This window comes from Rhincodon typus, unplaced genomic scaffold (genome assembly GCF_021869965.1).
Source record: "Rhincodon typus isolate 14 unplaced genomic scaffold, sRhiTyp1.1 hic_rhity00000051, whole genome shotgun sequence".
Taxonomy (NCBI): Eukaryota; Metazoa; Chordata; class Chondrichthyes; order Orectolobiformes; family Rhincodontidae; genus Rhincodon; species Rhincodon typus.
In genome coordinates, this window is record NW_025965689.1 from 2244407 (window position 1) to 2263711 (window position 19305).

A 19305-nucleotide genomic window follows, 5' to 3' on the forward strand; every position below is an offset into this window, starting at 1 on the left:
TCTAGCCTGGGTGGCATAGCATTCGACGGCTGGTCTCCCTTCATAGCTAAATCTTAACACTGGTGTCTTTCAACATGTAGAAATTAGTTATGGGGTCCTTTTCTCCAGCAACATGAAGACTCGAACTTTATAGAAGAGATACAGAGAGTATGTTTCTATTTGGGTGGAAGGCCATGACTAGATAGTATCAACAAACGAAAGTCAGCACTATATCCAACTTACAATTCATTTCTGAACCCTTGTGCATGTGAGCGTAGGAGTGGGATGGGTCGGGGGAGTGGGGGCGAATGGGAAGAGGGTTTGGCGGGAGTGGGAGGGATGGTCGGAAAGAAAATGGGGAATCAGTTGCTATAGGTAACGGTTGATCTCTCCATTTCAATTGCTCCTGGGTTGATAGAGTTGATTCTGTGTACTATACCATGTGAAACACAGTTTGCTTGGCCCTCCAAGAACATACCGCTGCGTCCCTATTCGGTTTAGCAACATTTTTAACCATTTATTTTCATTCACGAGCTCTGATACGTCAAATTCAAGCCAGTCATTTCCTTCCTTCCTTTCTTTACTGTCTGTTTTGGAGTTGTGGTCTCAGTCAGAGGAACAGCCAAAGGGTTACTGCTTCACAATGCAGGTTTATTGTCCGAAACCCTTTATCCAGATGGCAGTCGTGTCAATTCTGCTTATGTTTGGTAAGTGCTTTTTCACTTCATTCTTATTTAAAGAGAAAAAAAAAAAGTGCCCATCGGATTTTTAATTGTTTTCATTATAAAACCTTGGTGGAAAGATTTAAATTATGGATATTCCATCTGGGCATTCACTGTTTTCAATACTGCAATTGTGCCCCCCGCTCCCCTCCTCCCACCCCCTTATCCCTTGCTCTATCTGGTTAATCCCCGTAAGTACTCATAGATCTAATCATCCTGTTCGACTTCCTCCATGGGGATCTTTACTTGTCATTAGCATTAGAAACCACTACAGCCTGCAGTATTCGTAAAATTCTCATCTTATATTCCCATGATCATGACCACCCCCTCTTGTGGTCTCTCTTCTGCCTATCAATTTCATTTCCCTGATGTTGTTCTATCCACATTAACAGTGTCTATTTCCAGGCAAGTATCTTTTCTTCTCGTCTTTCTGATTGTTGATTCATCAAAGTTTTGTCCACTGTCCTCATTTGAGCAATTCCTGTTTCAGTTTGCACCACAGTCGCTTGTTAGTCATTCAATGGACGAAAATACGTTCGTTTCCTTAACGAAAAGTAAAATTTAAATACACATAACAAATGCCTTATACTTTTGCTCTGGAAGTCATGTGAGAAGGCATAAAGAGAACTGTGAGAAAGTGGATTTAGTGTTAAAATGTAATCGTGTATTAGGAAAGTTTAAATGCAGTGTTGAACTTGCAATTTTGCAACAGTTCTGAAAATCAACAGTTTGCAAATTAGCAATTACTGTAATCTTGCGACATGACGCACGAGTTGGCATTTACCTGATAGGTGCTGACAGTTGTCTTCAAAATAATAATGTAAGAAATAAGAGCAGGAACAATCTTTCAGACGATTGAGCATTTACCTCTATACAGTATGTTGATGACTTAACAAGACGTATCTGCTGTCCCACTTGGCTACATTTTCATCAGAGGCATTAACTCCCTCGAAAATTAACAATCTACTCAACTCAACTCTGAATGAAGACACACCCGTTGTTTAGTTTGAAGATTTCCTAAGATTTACAGCCATCAAAATTGAGACATTCCTCCTCAGTTCCACCTAGAATGGGAAAGAATCCATTCTGAACTGGCCCTCCCTTAATTCGAGATTCAGTCACGAGAAGCGAGATCTAAAATAGCCTCTCATCAGGTCCCATGAGAAGCCGCTCCAGAAAGGTTTAAGTTTATATATCTTCACTGGTCATTTTTCAAAGCTTCAATTCCAAGGTTTAGTCCTGCTGACCGTTTTACTCTAAGCCAAATATTTTTCCTTTTTCCACACCGAACTCGACAGGGTGAAACCTTCCTGAAATACTTTAAAATGAAATACGTTCCTCCATTTATAAGGACAATAGAACAGCAACGGTATTGTGCTCTCACCAGAGTCCAAATGGCTTTCAGCAAGACTTTTCCTCCGCTTTTATCCACCATTCCGCTTCCAGTAGCTCGTACAATCATTTGTCTTTCTCATTAGTTGATAGTATTAAACAATTAACCCTTGTGTTCAAGGACAGATAGCTGAGCAGACACATTTTGTAGACCATTCTACAGAATTTCAATTTCATTCTCTCCCAGACCATATTTTTCCAGCCACGTCCTATACTGTTGGAATTTTAACAGTGCCTGGTGTGTGGAGAAAATATATTTTATGTTTTTTTGTTTCGACGCACCCGTCCCAAAAAAACCCGATATTTTATCTTAAATGTAGTATGCGTCATATTCTTAAGGGGACACAGCACACCATTATTCCTGTTATGTGTTTGACGAAACCCATTTCCATCTGACAGCATTTTAGTTTATTAATTTCAAATGCCTTTGCCAAAATAGAATTTCTATTTACATTCTTGAAAAAAAAACACATATTTTGTTCATGTTATTCTTTTCATTGATTCCTCCCTACAACACAACACCCAGTCAGAACACATGAAACTACTTCTCTCTCGCTCTCTCTCCCTCCGTCCTCTACTTCCTCCTACCCGGTGGTTAGTTGTTTTATTTCAGTTTGTTTCGTATTGAACATTCAAAGCTCTTCCTCGTTTTTTAACAGTTCTACAACTTTCGTTGCTTTTTTTTCCAGTTCCTTTCGAAACGCCAAAATCCGAACAACTCTTTTTAAATATGACTTAAAGCTCAGAATTTCTCTGCTTGAACTCTTTAAAGGCTTTCAATTTCCATGCCTCGTTTACACAATGGCATTGAACTTATAAAAGTTAGCAAATTCTTGAAATTAAGTTATCTGTATTAGTGATCATCTAACACTTAGGTAATAGCTGTATTCTCAGTGCCTCCGTCAGGTCCCCCACCATTCCACTGCTCAGCCGTTTTTTCTAATCTTGCAATTAGGTGACTATCTGGTTGTTAGAAATATCTTTGATTCCATCCTGTACCCGAAGCTGAACATTTCAAAATATTCTGCTCTAAAAAAAAAGAGAATTTCAAGGAAATCGAATTTATTTCAAAAGAGGCCAATGGGCATATAGTGCAAATCGGGATAAAGCTTTCTTTTCCACATTGGTGACTAATCTGTGGGATGTCACTGGGATCAGCGCTAGGACTGTAAACATTTACAATATATAGTATTGAATTGTAGGATATAATGGATGTACTGCAGTCAAATTTGCAGCCAAGTCCAAAATCAGTGAAATGAAATCTGCGAAAGGAATGCAGTTTACCGCAATATGTTGATAAATTAAGTAAGTGGGCAAAAACTTTGCCAAATGGAGTATAATTTGGGAAGTCGTGAAATTGCTGATTTTTGAAGACAGAGCAAACGACCAGAGAGTTATTTACCTGGAGAGAAAAAAAAAAATCTGCAGAAATCGGCAAACCAAAGAGAACTTGGAGTAGTTGTATACAGATAACAGAAAATGAGCACGCACATAAAGAGGCACATAAAATGTTGGCCCTAATTTTAAGTGAGTTGGAGTATAAGAATTTGGAGGTCTTACTGCAACAGTTGAAGATGCTGGTGCGACAACATCTGAAGAACTGTGAGAAATTATTAATTCTTTATCTACGGAAAGTATTTGGAGAAAGTTCAAAGAAGTTTGACGAGGATGATCCTTAATATTACGTTCTTGTCACGGAGGGAAAAGGCAAACAATTTGGGCCTATACTCATGAGAGTCCAGAAAACTAAAATGTGATCTCAATGATACAATTTGGATAATTTAAGCGCTTGACATGCTAAATGCTCAAAGGATGTTACCTTCATGGGAGAGTCTAGAACCAGAGAGCATTGTATCAGAATCCAAGGATGTCTACATAAAATTGAGATGACGAGGATTTTATTTTTCCCTCAGAGAGTTGTGAGTCTTTGCAACTCTGTGCCACAGACTACTGAGAACCAGACTCATATGTATTTAAGGATGAGAAAAATAGAACATTGATTAGTCGAATAATCAAGCGTTTTGGGAAAAGGGCAGGGAAGTGGATGCGAGGAACGTCTGATCAGCCATGATTCTATTGAGTGTCTCAGCAGGCTCCAGGGACTTAATGGCTTACTACTGTTCCCATTTTTTTTTTTTCGCCTGAGCCAATTAGTTTTCAGTCAATATTGTTGGTCATATACAGAAAACGTATACCACTTTATATGGAATCCTTGTTTACATTACTGGCCAATATTCAGTTAAGTTGATTTTGACAATAAATTCACCGAGTTAGGAGTGCACTGCGTTGTTTGTTGTTTAGACAGCCCTCATAGCTATTATAACATTGGTTGATTTCTGAAGAGAAGTCACTGGACAGGAAATTTTATCTCTGCTTTGTCTCCTCACATGCTGCTAGATCTGCCAAGGTTCTCCAGAAATTGATGCTTTTGTTTGGGATCTTCACTTTCTACAGTTCTTTGCTTTATCACAGTATTAATTATTGACACAGCAGTATATAGAGCCCACTCCCCAATTTTGTGTAACTTGCACATTTGAAAAGCTTAATAAAGTAATCCCATTGTTTCTTCTATTCTCATTTTCGCCGCTTTCACACATATACAGTTCTTTCCGTGAAACACCCGAATGAATATACTTCACAGAATTTCACACAATGCAGTCCAAATACGTATTAGCTCGCTGCATTAAAATGTATTAACTTCCACCACCTCCAGCTTCATTTCCTTCCATGCTGCTTCCAATCTTAAATAAACAAAGATCAGAAATATGCTTTAGCAGCAATTCTTGAATAGCCAGTTTTATCCAAACAATTCGAACTAAGATCTTCACTGATGTATTTCATTTTCTGTGTGATCTATTGCAGTGGTTTCGCTGGATGCTCAAGACGGTAAGTAACACATATTTTCTATTGGTGTTTTATTAATACTTGTGTTTGTAGGACATGTTTAAGTACTGACAATGGTAAATCAAAATCAAAAACAGTCAGTTCAGATCAAAACCCTTGAACAAAATATAATTACATCCAAGGACGACTTGAGTTCCTTTAAGCATATCGAACAGCTGTACCTAAAATAATGGAGGACAAGGAAATGGTCAATATAAAGCGGCGGTTCCCCGTAGTTTAAGCATTAATGTTAAGGAAATGCAAATTTTGAATGAAATGCAATGGGTTTAAAGGGGACGTGAGAAGATTTATTTCACCCAGAGCGTGGAAGGGATTTGGAATGCATTGCCTGGAAGTGTCGTTAATAGTGGTGATCTCACAATCCTTAAAATGTACTTGAATGAACACTTACGTGTCATAAAATTCAAGGTTGTGGGCTAAGTGCTGGAAAGTGAACTTGGTGTAGTTATGCTTTATTTTCAGTGATATAGACTTGACAGGCAGAAGGACATTTTCTGCATTGTTCAATCCTATGCTTCTATATTTTCTCCTCAGGGAGACCACATAGCTCTCTGCTTCCCCCACCCCCTATTCCCCGACCAAAAATGTTATTAAATTCGGCTGCACTGATTTTTACATAACATCCGTGATCTTTTTGCCTCCATGAGATGAATCCTCAGTTCAGTGTTTCTTTTCCAAATGGCATCAAAGATACAGCAATAGCCCCTAGTAATTGCACTGCCATTGTTCAACTGAATATTGCTCCAGGCTTACTCGAGCTTTCAGCCGTCCAATCCTTGTTTACACTCGAAAAGCAAAAAAAAATGTTTTCCTTTAAGAGTTCATACTTCCTGTCTGCTCTCAGATGAACCTCAATGGAGTAAAGAAATCGCTGATTTCCAAACGACTATGGTGTTAGCCACTGATGAATGACAGCAGAAGGCCAGTTGGCTCATTGTGCATCTGCTAACTCTGGATTTTTTTTTTCATTGGACTTGTTGGTTCTCAGCTATTTAAAAACTGTTTATTTTCTGCTCAATATAAATACTCGTGCAGTAAAATTTATCTACTGTGTTCTAACTGATGGGTTCATTAATCTGTTTGCATTTCACCTGATCCATTGCAAGTGTTGTAATAGTTCTCAAAATTTGTTAATATTGCATTTTACTGCAAACTAAGAATAAGTAATGACCTTGGCTTATTGTGAACATTGACGCATGGATAAAATTGAAATAATCCTCAATTATAGTGGTTAAGTAAGGACAGAAATTATGACATGGTAGCAATATTTTGTAGCCATTACAGCCCAAAGTCTTTCTTCTTGTGTGCCCTATTCATGTTCCTTGTAATTTGACAGATCTTAATCATATCCCCTCTCAATCCCCTCTGCTATATGGAAATCGAACCCAATCTGTCTATTCTCTCTCATAACTGAAACTCTCCAGTCCCAGCAACGCCTTTTTAAACATCTCTGACCCATCTCCAGTGCTTTCACATCCTCCTGAAATGTGGACTTCAGAACAGTGCATAATATTCTAGCTGTTGCCTAATCAACTTTTTCTAAATTTTGTGCCTCTGCCAACAAAATAAATTGTGCCATCTGCCTCCTTAACAACATTATCCACCTGCCTTGATACCTTAAGCGTCAGTGTCGAAGCAGACCAATGCCTATCTAATCATTGTTTTTTTTTTCCCACATGGTTGTACAGCTCAGCATATATTCCTTACCTTCTTTGCCATGCCAAGAGTATGTCCTCACCTTTTTTTTCTGCGTTGAATTGAATTTGGCAGTGATAAGCCCATTTGACAAGCCTGTGTATATCTGTCTTTAAACTAAGGCTACATCCTCAACTTTTAGAATCCTACCATTTGTTTTATCACCTGTGAAAATATTGATCATCCGTCTTACACGGAAGTGTAAATCATTTCTGCAAACAGCAAAAGCCCCAACACTGACCCCTGTGGGACCTCCTAACATTATCTTCAAGTCGGAAGAAAAACACCCTTCAACTATCATGTTCTGTTTCCTGCAATTCAGCTAATTTTGTGGGTCAATTTTGCTAAATCTCTTTGGATCATTTGTGCTCTTACCTTCATTAAGAGTCTCTGATAGAGAGTCTTGTCAAAAGACTTGTTGATATCCCAGAAAACTATATAAAAGGTATTTTCCCTCATCACCACAACTGGTCAACTCTTCGAAAGATATTAAATTCTCTGCCTCTCCAAATGCAGATCAATTCTGCCTCTCAGTATTAGTTCCAATGGTTTCCTATCACTGAGATTGGACTCACTAGCCTATAGCTGTCTCTTTAATTATATCTTCTCCTCTTGAATGTTGGGACCACTTTGACTGTCCTCCGGTGCTCCTGTATCTCTCCTGTGGCTAGACAGCAACTGAAAAATTTATATGTCCCTCACTCAACAAAGTACGATACATTTCATTCTGTCCTAGATTATTTTTTTCATATTTAAGCCTGCCAGACCACTCAGAATGTCTTCAACGTCCATTCTAATATAATTTAATATCACAGATCTGCTCCTTGATTTCAATACCGTATGATCTCCATGACTGGTGAACATCAGTACAAGGAATCTATTTAGAAGTCTACAAACATCCTTTTGCTCCCTGAACTAATCATAAGACTCTTGATGGGCCTTTTTCTTTTCTCTCTCAGTATTCTTTTACACTTAACATACCTGTAAAAGTATTTGGAATTTCTTTTTTTTGCACCTGTCCGTATCTATCATATAACATTTTAGCTCTCCCAGTATCCTTTTCAAATTACCTTGAGCACATTTGATAATTATCTGGGCCTTTTGCTTTTTTAATCACTAGGTATCTTCTACAAGCCTGCTACTTTTCTCTTAATCCAATACTGTACATCCCTCAATATCCCGTGTTCACAATGTTTGATGCTTGCATCCTTTTCCTTTATTGGAACGAGTTGAATTTATGCCCTTAATTATTTCCTTCTTGCATGCATCCTACTCTTCTGAAGCGGATTCACTTGGAAGTCCAACTGCTGGCATCGATACAAATACAGGTTTAAAAGTCTGCCTTGTTCCTACACTTTATTGAAGTCAGTGCACATTTAAATCATTTGGGGTTAAACTCGGCTGCAAACGTCTAAGTAACCATCTTAGAAAATACAGGAGAACATTTTCGTTGTGGAGTAAAACCAGAAGAGTATGCAATCATTTCCTCGGTTTCTCGCTTCACAGGTGCTGTCAAACCTGTTCAGTTTCTCCAGGATTTCCTGCGGTCGTTTCGGACTGGAAGCATCTGCATTCTCTGCTTAACACCAATGCAATGTGCTCTATATCCTGCGAGATCTTTAGTTCAGCATTGTGCGTGGATGAGGTTGTGGATGCAGCAATAATGACGTTGACACATGAATGGTTATATCATGTCTACCAGGTTTGACGTTTTGTTTATCTTTCAGTTGAATTACCCCAACCAACCATGACTCTAGACCCACCGTTGAAGGTAATTCTACCAGGAGAGGAATTTTTGCTGAGTTGTCATTTCCCTGTCACGCTCTGCACTGTTGAATTCTACAGGAATTACACGCAAAAAATCTCATTTAGGAATCACGTGAGCCACAGTGCGTCCATTAAGAATGAGGAGAATGTAAAATCAATAGGACGCAATTCCTACACTTGCAAATATGAAAAATTCTTTGATAACAACAAGACTTGGGCATATTCACCTCTCAGTCAGCCTATGGAATTAACTGTAACAGGTAAGAAACAATAAACCACATTCTGAATGGAATAGCATTACTAACAATAAATGAATGTACCACAGTGGAGGATATCCAACAATTCTGCATCTGGGCTGTTTCTTTAAATTTTGTCTTCCCAAATCATCCTCCTCCTCCAATTTTTACATACAACCCCTCTTTATTTGTTTTTCAACAATGTATTCGAGTACATTTTTGAAACGTACCATTGGATCTAAGTGACTTTCCATATTCAGCCCACCTATTCCTCAGTGCCAGCTCTGCTTCCTTTGCATATCACCTTTACTCTGTGTCCCCTTCTAATTCCAAATGTCCAATCAATGGGAAACGTTCTCATTTATCGCTCCACACCAACGTTTCTTTACCCTGAATATGTCCATAATACCTGCCACCAAGCCTTCCCTTCTTTAAACAGACCATCTTGTCAAATCTCATCATCAGAAAAACATGTGCCATTCCTGCTACCATCGAACTGAAATTTCCCTGCCCCGTTTCCAGGCATACCTTAAGTTCTGCTTTACCTGCTCATGTAAGTTGGTGGTGAGTTTGATTTTCTTCCTGTCTATTGCTTTTGTTGCAGATGTGATTCCGAAACCTACAATCTCTTTGGAACCGGCCTCAGGTGTGGTGACAGTGGGGGGCCAAGTTCGTATTAATTGCACCAGCAGCTACCCAAGCCACATCGCCCACTTGTATAAAAATAATAGCAGAATTGCTATATTTACCAAGAATGTTTCTGACTCAGGGCAGACAGTAAGCTTCACTATTGAAGACCTTGAAGCACTGGATAGCGGAGAATACAGCTGTGGTTTTGAGAAAACTTTAAAAGGCATAGAATACATTTCATCCCGAAGTGACACTGTGCAGTTGAATGTTACGTGTGAGTAATGTGTTGTTGAAATGACGTTGGTCTCATCATACTCGCTTTATTCCAACTTTTGTAGAGTATGAACTGTTTCATTATGTATATCTGCTAAAATGCCTTGGGTGCTTGCAGTTGTGTTGGAGATTAGCAAACTTAATTTTCTAGACAGTTGGCTTGCGATGCACAGTATTGCTAATAACATAGGTTCAATTTCTGCAACAGCCGAGTTTAACATGAACATTCCTCTTCCCTAGCTTTCCCTTCCCTTGAAGTGTAGCGGCTGTCAGGACAGACTGCCACCTGTGGTCTCCCTCTCTCTAATGAGACAACCATTCTGTGGTTCAGCCGAACGATGTAATATGAGGAAAATGTTTGTTGACTAGTCAGCATTCTTGGTCATCGAGATAAAGTATTATCTATCTCACTGAAACTTGGAATATGTTTCAAGTGTTTGCAAGAGTCGATTATGAGAAGTTGTTTCCCTTGATGAGAAAATCATTTGTCTGTGTTTGTGTGTGTGTATGTGTGTGTTCATGCAGTTGGGGCTTTGGGAAAATGACTGGTAGACCAGTCCCTGGATTAGTTTTCTGTGAATCTGGACTTGGAGTCGAAGCTTGTAACATACTGGTAAACCCCACTTGCACACTGTTAGTTCAAACATTGTTTCATTTTTTAGAATGAGGGGGCACTTCATAGAAACATATTAAATCCTGATGTAACTGGGCAGGCCTGATGCAGGAAGACTGTTCCCAATGTTGGGGAGGTCCAGAACAAGGAGCTATAGTCTAAGAATAAGGGGTGAGCTATTCATGACTGAGATGAGGAAGAAAGTATTCACTCAGAAAGTTGTGAACCTATGGAATTCTCTGCCGCTGTTGGGGCCAATTCATTAGGTATATTCAAGAGGGAGCTGGAAGTGGCCCTTTCAGCTAAAGGGCTCAAGGGGTAATGGGATAGCGTAGGAATGGGATACTGAAAATGCATGATCGTATTGAATGGTGGTGCAGTCTCGAAGGGCAGAGGCCTGCTCTTACGCCTATTTTCTATGTTTCCATAATTCTATGTCACAACTGTTCCATTGCTTTGAAAAAAAAAGTGAAATGCAAAAAAAGTGAAATGCTGCTTGAACTTAATTCGTTATAGACGACATTTCAAAACCAACGATGCACATGGAGCCATCCTCTGGTATGGTCAGCGTGGGCGGACGGGTTCAAATTACCTGCAATGCAAGCTCTCCAAGCCTCACCAGCCATCTATACAGGAAACATGTCAACAAACCTATTGATACACAGAACGTCTCAGAGTCCGACTGGTCAGTCACATTCACCATTTCGGACCTCATACCAAATGATGCTGGGGAGTTCAGCTGCAGTTTTATGAAAATGGCAAATGGAGAAATATATGAAACATTACGTAGTGACTTTGTGAAGATCGCTGTAACTGGTGAGTGATATGTTCATTGAAGTATCTTTGTTTCATATTTTACAAAATTCCCAATTTCAGTATTTTATAACTAATCAATCCGAATTCCATGGTCTGTATGTTCACATTTACATAATGGCTTTCATTGTAACCATTAATTGCTCGTTGTACAACATGACGGTGTCTTTGCATAGTCTTGAAACATATGAAGGCCTAAGAATTCCAGACAACTCAGCTCCATCTTTCTGCGTGGTTTCCAGGAAACTGTTCGTTGACCACATGCCAACGTAAGGTTGCATGGTGTCAATTAAGTTCCTGCTTGATCAGTGCCCGTTATTGTGGATCTGAAGACATTTTAGTCACTTTGCACTTTTGAAGTAGTTTCACCTCTTGGCTTATGCTGTTCCATATGCAATTTCAACATTTGCTGATTTTAGCTTCCACTCTATTTATTTTCGACAATATAAGGACTGGGATCTCACAATAATCTCACAATAAAGAACATTTGTCAATATGCCCCGTTGCGAGGCTGGATCCAGGACTATTTCAACTAGATGTACAATGTTCTTTTACGGTTTTAACATCTGTTTAACAGATTGTAATATAACCAAAGGAAGCAGCAAGAGTACATTTGTGTAGTCTAAGTGTGTTTATATCAGGAATTATGCTTAATAATGGCTGGAATCAAATTTCAGCAGACATCATGGTTGGGCGCTGATGTTTTCGGCAGTGAGGTATAGTAGAATTCTCCGACATTCTTAGAGGATGATCGCTGGAAGGGTGTGCCCTCAAACATCCACCTACATACCCCAACTTCAGTCTGCAACCTTTGAATGTAAATTTTAGAATTGATGGATAAGGCGATGCATACCATCACTGTCACAACATAATTAAATTGTGTCTTTGCGAGTATCATATTAGCAAATCATCATTGCAGTTCAAATTCAATTTGCTGATCTTTGTTTTCTGCTTATTTACTGAGTGCTCATAGAAGTTTTATTTTCCTGTAATCTCACTTTTTGTTAATTACAGATGAGCTCCCAAAGCCAATGGTATCTGTGGTGCCAGCTTCTGGCGTCGTCACTGTGGGCGAGAGCGTTCAGATTAAGTGCAGCAGCAGCTATCCCTGCCACACCTCTCATTTGTACAAGAAATATGAAAAGAAACCCGTTGATGCACGGAATCTATCAGATTCTGAACTATCAGTCACCTACAATTTGACAGACCTTCAACTAGTGGAGACTGGGGAGTACAGTTGCAAGTTTGTAGCAACTGTGAAAGGGGAAGATTATGAATCATCCCTCAGTGACTTTATGAAGATCAATATAACTGGTGAGCATGATATTATTTAACACACCCCTGAATGTCATTATTGGAAAAAAAAATTATGGAAGCAACATTTTATATGTATGTGCCATCTAACTTTATGGCCCACAATTAACATCTGTAGTAGCTTCTTAATGCAAATGTTTTTATCACGACGTCACATCTGACAGTGTGTTTACAAGTTCGATGAGCAGCACTGCGTGTAATGACTCCCTCCGTTGGTTGGTTTGGTTATATAAGGAAATTGCCTCTCTCTGCTCAGAAAGGAAATCATTTCTAAGCTCAAGTCTTATCGTACACATATTGTCCTCCGACAGTGCAGCATTCCTTCAGTGTTGGCCCCACGCGCAGTGTGCCTGGTTGATGGAGTTGAAGCTTTAGTGTATCTGCATCAATCTTCAACATTGCAGGACTCCATCAGTACTTCCAAACAAAGGCATGGGGATGTCAATGCAGATTAAGGACTTTTGGTCTGTGAAAATTTTCTATCCGATGTCAGAATATTATAAAACTCATAAATCCACACTATTGATCCAAAGCTGTCCCGTGTGACTCCCATCTGATTCAGAGAGCCCACCAAAGTATTTTTATCCATTAAACTCTGTGTCTTTCCAATTTCAGATAATTTGCCCAAGGCAATCATTTCTGTGGACCCACCGTCTGGGGTGGTCAATAGAGGTAAAATGATTCGTTTGACCTGTTCAGGATCCATTCTGAACTCTGGTGGTTGGTTTTACTTCTACCGAGATGGCAAGCGTAAATGGTCACGGACTGTACCAGGCTCGGCTCAATCAACCTCTTTCTCCATTGGTGGCAATACAAGAGTTGGAACTTGGAAATACAGCTGCAAATATGCGAGAAAAGTAAAGAAAAACACGTATTATTCACCAAAAAGTGAACAGTTGCAGGTAACGGTGAGAGGTGAGTGACAATGACCAGTTAACCGTAACATGATCTGACATGTTCTCATCAATTCAATATATACTCTGAAGAATACTGAGGACTTCTCTCACCCCATCTAAACGCGTCATTCTTCTCGTGTTATATCCAAAAGCCACTGTTCTCCGACCCCGAGATGAAAGTTTCTGATTATAGCTCCCTGAGATATCCAGTACCAACTATTCAACTTCAAAAATTTTACCCGACTCTGTCCTTGTCTTTGTTCATCAGCTGTTGATGTCCTCATTCGTACGTTTCTTTTTAGTCTCTGCTTAACCATTATATCACTGCCTGGATGTGCTCGATGTGTGTAGTCTTCAGCTTCTCCTATCCTGCTGTACAAAATCCCAACATTTTGTAGACAAGAAAACATCTTTCCTTAGATCAATAACATTAACAGCTCTGGGTCCAGCAAGGTCAAGATATTAAGATTGTACTCTTCCTTTTTTCAGAAAGATACATCGCCTCCAATGCTTAATATATTTCTTCTTCTTAAATCCCCAACAATTCTCCTTCTCCAGTTCAAATTTCAACATGCCCCCTCATCCATCTTTCTTGTCACTTTGCAAACATTTTCTGCATCTTACTTTTTATTCCTCCTGTTGCTTTATATGTTTTTTTTTCAATATCTGAAATCTCCTCAATTTCATAAATGCTTATCATATACTCAAGTATCTCCATTGTCCCCTCAAAGCTTCGCTAACTCTATAGCATCTTTCAGACCTTGCATTTTTCATCTCCATTCCAAGTCTCTCAATTTCCCCGCCTCCCTCTATTGCTTTATATTTCCTCCAAACTCGACAGTTTTCATTCTTATGTTTAAAAATTCGATTATTCTTCGACCCCACCTTCTATCTGCAGGTTCCTACAGTCCCTACACTTTTTATTCTCCTATTCAAATGGACCCACCTTGACCCTCACCCTCTGTGTATCTCCATGTTGGCCGATCCAGACAGAGGGAGGATGCGAGGGACCATTGAGTAATCTGAACATGAGAATGAGATTTGTATGAACTATAAAAGTGATTTCAAATGGGTAGGGGACCGTGGAGGAGTGGAAGAAGGAAAGTTGGAAAGGTCACTTACCATTTTCGGTGGGCAGGAGAAATCTCTGTTAATTTTCTTCTCTCTCTTTGCATTTTTATAGATGGCAATGGAGCATCCAATGTGTGTTTAAGTCCTTCGTATCTACTTGGCTTCGTACTATCTGGGAGTTTAATTATCCTGCTAACAGAATAAACCCATCCCAGAGATACACGATTAACACAGATATTGCCTAGGATCCCTTTTTTTTTTAACAGAATAAGGTCAATTATGAATCCGCTGCAAATTTTACCTAATTGAGCAAATGAACAGAATTCTCTCAGTAATCAAATGCCAACAAAGTGATTGCATTCTATCCCGCTGCTAAAGATTCAATCACACAACAAACATTGTTCATAAATGGAGCACATAATCTGCACAAATGCCGAGCAAGGGAGATTTCCAATAAGAGGCTATTTCAGCACATTGGCTTTCAAAGGCGTTGCCATCACCTAAAGTCCTACAATCAACATCCTCGACTTTACCGTTGAATGGGCAATGAACTGAACTGGCTATATAAATGCAAGGGCTACAAGAGAAGGTCAGAGGCTAGGAAAACTCAGTGAGTAGCTCACCTCCTAAATCCCCTCGGCCTCTCTCTTTTCCACAAGGCAAAGACAGGAGTGAGATAAACAACTCCCAACTTGCCAGAATAGGTACAGCTCCGTAAACTTGACTTCACAGCACTGAGCACCACTGAGTACCAGCAGTGTGCACACATGTTTAAGATGCACAGCAGAAATTCGCTAAAGGTTCTTCAAGCGCACCTGCCAAATTCACAGGCACTTCCATTTGAATGGACAAGGATAAAGGTACATTGGAGCAGAAAACAAACCCGCAAGTTCCCTACCAATCCTGCACCATTCGGACTTGCAATCATCTCGCCATTCCTTCGCTTTCATTGAGCCAAATTCCAGGAAATCCTTTCCTTGTGCCATTGTGGTGTCACCGTGACGATACGTTTGCCCACACACAAACAAACAGTGAATGGAAACATATTGATTGAATTAATAGGTACCATCTGTCCGTTTCCGTCCAGCAAATTTGTCAGTTTCATAGTAGAATCATGTTATGTAAATGACACATGCTAAAATTCAATGACTCACCAAATGACTGTTCGGGTGTGGAGTGGGGGTGGGGAGTGGTGGAGTTGCGAAATAGAGTTCACAAGTACCTCTAAGTAGAATCCTACGCTAAAATAATAAAAGATAAATGTCCATTAACTGAACTATACAATTCCTTGTGATTCTCGCAGACAAGATGCCAAAACATTGTTTGCATGACCTATAATCACTATTAGCCAGAAATTCAAACTGTGCTCATCTATTCAACCACGATAATCACATGGTCTATCACTGACTGATGAAAAGAAATTGCTGTTTTTTCTCTCCCGACAACATGGCCTGGAATCTCAATATAGTGGCAGCAAATGAAAATGCATGCCTGGAAGAGGCTCTTAAACAGAGCAGAAACATTTTAATGGTGATTTTTGTTGGCATTTCATTATTGCAGGATATGTCGTTATTTGTAAAAGGCCCATAAAATAGTTAAAAGCTCAATAGTATTTTCTTACAGAGCTCCACACGGCACAGGGATCTAAAACTTGTGCCATTACATTGACATCACAAACTTGAATAGGAAGTGACCAACGGGAAAAAGCAAGATAAATCTTCCCACAGAATATCTGTGCAAAACAAACAATGCTGTATGATCAGAAAAGTTGTGCCCTGGGGAACATTTATTATATTTGTCACGAGCTACATGCTCGACGAAAGTCATATTGAGTTTTGGCATAGTATCACTTGCTGAGCAGGCAATAATTTACTTTCCATTTTGACAATTTAGTTTACTGATGTATTATATTATATTGGAAGAAATGATGGGGAGGCTGCACTGTGGATAATGCACGAATAGATATGTTTTTCGAGAAACGTGTTTCGAGAAATAATACACTGCACCTCATTTTTTTCTTAATAACGATTATATATTTGTGCAGACTCGATGTCCTAAACGATTTTTTACTTTTCCTGTGCTATAGGCGACTACCTCTTTTCATTGTTTTTTTTAATTTTATGGACTCTCCCCCGATCCAAAACTTTCATTTCCTGTCCAAATTCCTTGATTGTCCCTCGACTCCCTCCATATTTTGAAACACAAATAGAATTTTCTGGTAAAATTCAGCAGCTCTGGCAACATCTATGGAGAGAATCAGCGTTAAAGTTTCGAGTTGAGTGACAATTCCTTTATTTTTTTTACACCTGCTTGTTTAAAAAAAAAAGATTGCAGCCTTTCAAACTGAAATATAGAAGCTTTACAGTCGATATAGAATGCATTTTTATTTGTCCATTTATTGTTGAAGATAAAAGCGCTGAAATAGTATTTCTGCTACCTGTGTTGATTTTGCTTCAGCAGGTTATTCTTTTACGTGATGTAGTTTCTTTTTTGTCTATTAAACATTGATGTTCCTTTGTTAAAATCCAGTGAAATGTCTCGTTTGAACTTGTTCAGAGACTTGCCACCTTGTTATTCAAATCGCAAAAGTAAAATGTGATCTGATTTATCATTGTCACATGTTGACTTACGTGCAGGTCATACAGTACAAGTGCATCGGAATAACAGAACAGACTACAGGAGACAGTGTTACAGCTGCTGATAAGGAGTAAGGAGAGATCAACAATAACATTAAAGGGGTCCAATCAAGAATCTGATAATAGTGGGAAAGAAGCTGTTATTGATTCTATTCACAGCGAATATAAACTTTTGTATTTTCTGTCTGCCAGAAGTGGGTATAAGAAGGATGGGAGATGTCTTTGATTATAAATCAAAGAATCCCTACAGGTTGGAAACAGGACCTTCGTTCCAATAAGTTGGCACCAATCCTTTGAACACCCCACCCAGATCCATCCCCCAATAAACCACCTACTCTACACTTTGGGCAATTTATCATGGCCAATTCCACCTAGCCTGCACATTCTTGGGCTGTGGGAGGGTATTGGAGCACCTGGGGGAAACCCAAACAGACACGGGAGAATGGGCAAACTTCACACAGACGGTCACCCGAGGGTGGAATTGAACCCAGGTGCCTGATGCTGAGAAACAGCAGAGCTAACCACTGAGCCACTGTGCTGGTCCCCTGTTAGCTGCTTTACAAATGCAATGGAAAATATACATGAAATCGATTAATGGGACGCTGGTTTGCATGATGGACTGATTTGATTTAAATGATTTTATTGTCAAGTGTATTTTGCAGTAAAAATACAGTAAATACAGTGAAAAACCTTCATTTGTCGCCCAATACGGCACCATAATGTACAATTTAAGAATGAAGGAGAAAAAGGAGGAAGATATAGCTTAAAAACAGTCTAACAGTCCTTAGCCAGTTTATTACCATCAATGACGCCTGTGCCACCATCCCTCCAACACTGCTTCGCTACCATCGACACTGGAACCAACAGAAATCGAATTCGCCAATCTTTGGCCGCGCAGCCGACATTCATCTTCTTCCTCCTCTTCAGTGCCACCCGCACCCAACATTGGAGTCACATTTCTCGCCACTGGGCCCACCTTGGTGTCGCTCTAATGCCTATCCACAACAGTTCATCAACGTCAGTTACAGATGCCCCGGCTTCACCTTTTGCTGCTGGACCTATCTCGCTGACGTCACCTCTGCCAATATAGCAACCACCATTTCTGATGCCAGGACCTCTACACGTCCTGGAAAGTAAGGGCTCATTGGATGGTTATGCTGCGCTCGCTCTCCTACTCAATACCCACGCTGGGCTTAAACAATGACTGTAGGCTGGGCTTTGTTCACAACACTCTGTAGTTTCTTTCAGTCTTAGGAAGAGCCATTGCCATAAAATGCTGTGATGAATGCAGATAGAATGCATTCTATGGTGTATCTATACAAATTTGTAAGAGTTTTTATAGACATGCGAAAATTCCTTAGCCTCCTGAGGAAGTAAAGGTGTTGCAGTGCTTTCTGGACCTTAGTGTGAACGTGTGTGTACCGGAACAAATTGATGGTGATTGTCATTCCCAGGAACTTGACACTTTTGACCATCTCCACGTCAGCACCATTGACGCAGACAGGGATGTGCCCTCCTTTCTCTTTCCTGAAGTTAATGACGAGCTCATTCGATTTGCTGACTTTGATGGAGGGATAACCAATGAAGGCAGGTATCACTGTCCAATTCATATTAATTAACGAATCACTTCAGAGATTTTTTTTTTTTTTGCATTTCTTTAGCAGGTGCAATTGAATTCAGGTCATTTCACTCAGAGGTAGGAACACTATTATTGCACCACAAGAGCCAGCCCTGCACTGAGCTGTCATAAGGCACGAAGTTAATGAGAACTGGTTATTACCATTTAACCTCCAAATGTGCTCAACTCAACTGCACTTTCTGATATTGTGCGTATATGCGTCTGTGTGTGTCTCTGTGTATTTGTGCATGCACATTTTCATGAGCATGTGTGTTTTCATGTGCTCATTTTTGTGACCATAAGGATGCATGCATTTTACTCTATGTGCGAGTGTTTACACAATAGCACATGCAGGTGTGTGTACTTTTCTGTGTAAGAAAGTCTTTGAGTGAGTCATGTAATATTGAGATATTTGCAGTGTCACGTCAGAGAACATTCCTCTACATTGTAATGCAAGAACATCTTGTTGCATGAGGTTCAACTTGGTTGCACATTCATGGGTGAAGAGACAGCTGCAATCTCGCTTCAACATGTCAGATTCTGAACACAGGGGGCACACTATTCCTACACTCTCTCATCTCATCGTGTGAATCTACTAACTTCTTTTATTTCTTTTCGACACTTGTTCATCTTGGCCATCTGTATAATATCAGTGAATGCAGTCAACAACGATCTATTCCCTTTGCATGTTCCATGTTCCAATAAATGGGGGGAGTGTTGGATGGGAGGCTTAGCCATTTGTCTTA

The 19305-nt window shown here is 39.7% G+C and overlaps 1 protein-coding gene across 1 annotated transcript; it reads left to right on the forward strand.

The window, feature by feature from the left end:
- The first annotated feature begins 580 nt into the window (after nt 1-580).
- On the forward strand, nt 581-16914 carry LOC109912263 (leukocyte immunoglobulin-like receptor subfamily A member 3). Its single transcript, XM_020511664.2, has 8 exons — nt 581-686; nt 4956-4979; nt 8420-8719; nt 9300-9599; nt 10728-11027; nt 12039-12338; nt 12954-13253; nt 14418-16914. Exons 1-8 carry the CDS (start codon nt 623-625, stop codon nt 14507-14509), a joined length of 1680 nt encoding a protein of 559 aa, XP_020367253.1. The 5' UTR covers nt 581-622; the 3' UTR covers nt 14510-16914.
- Nucleotides 16915-19305: the final 2391 nt, after the last annotated feature.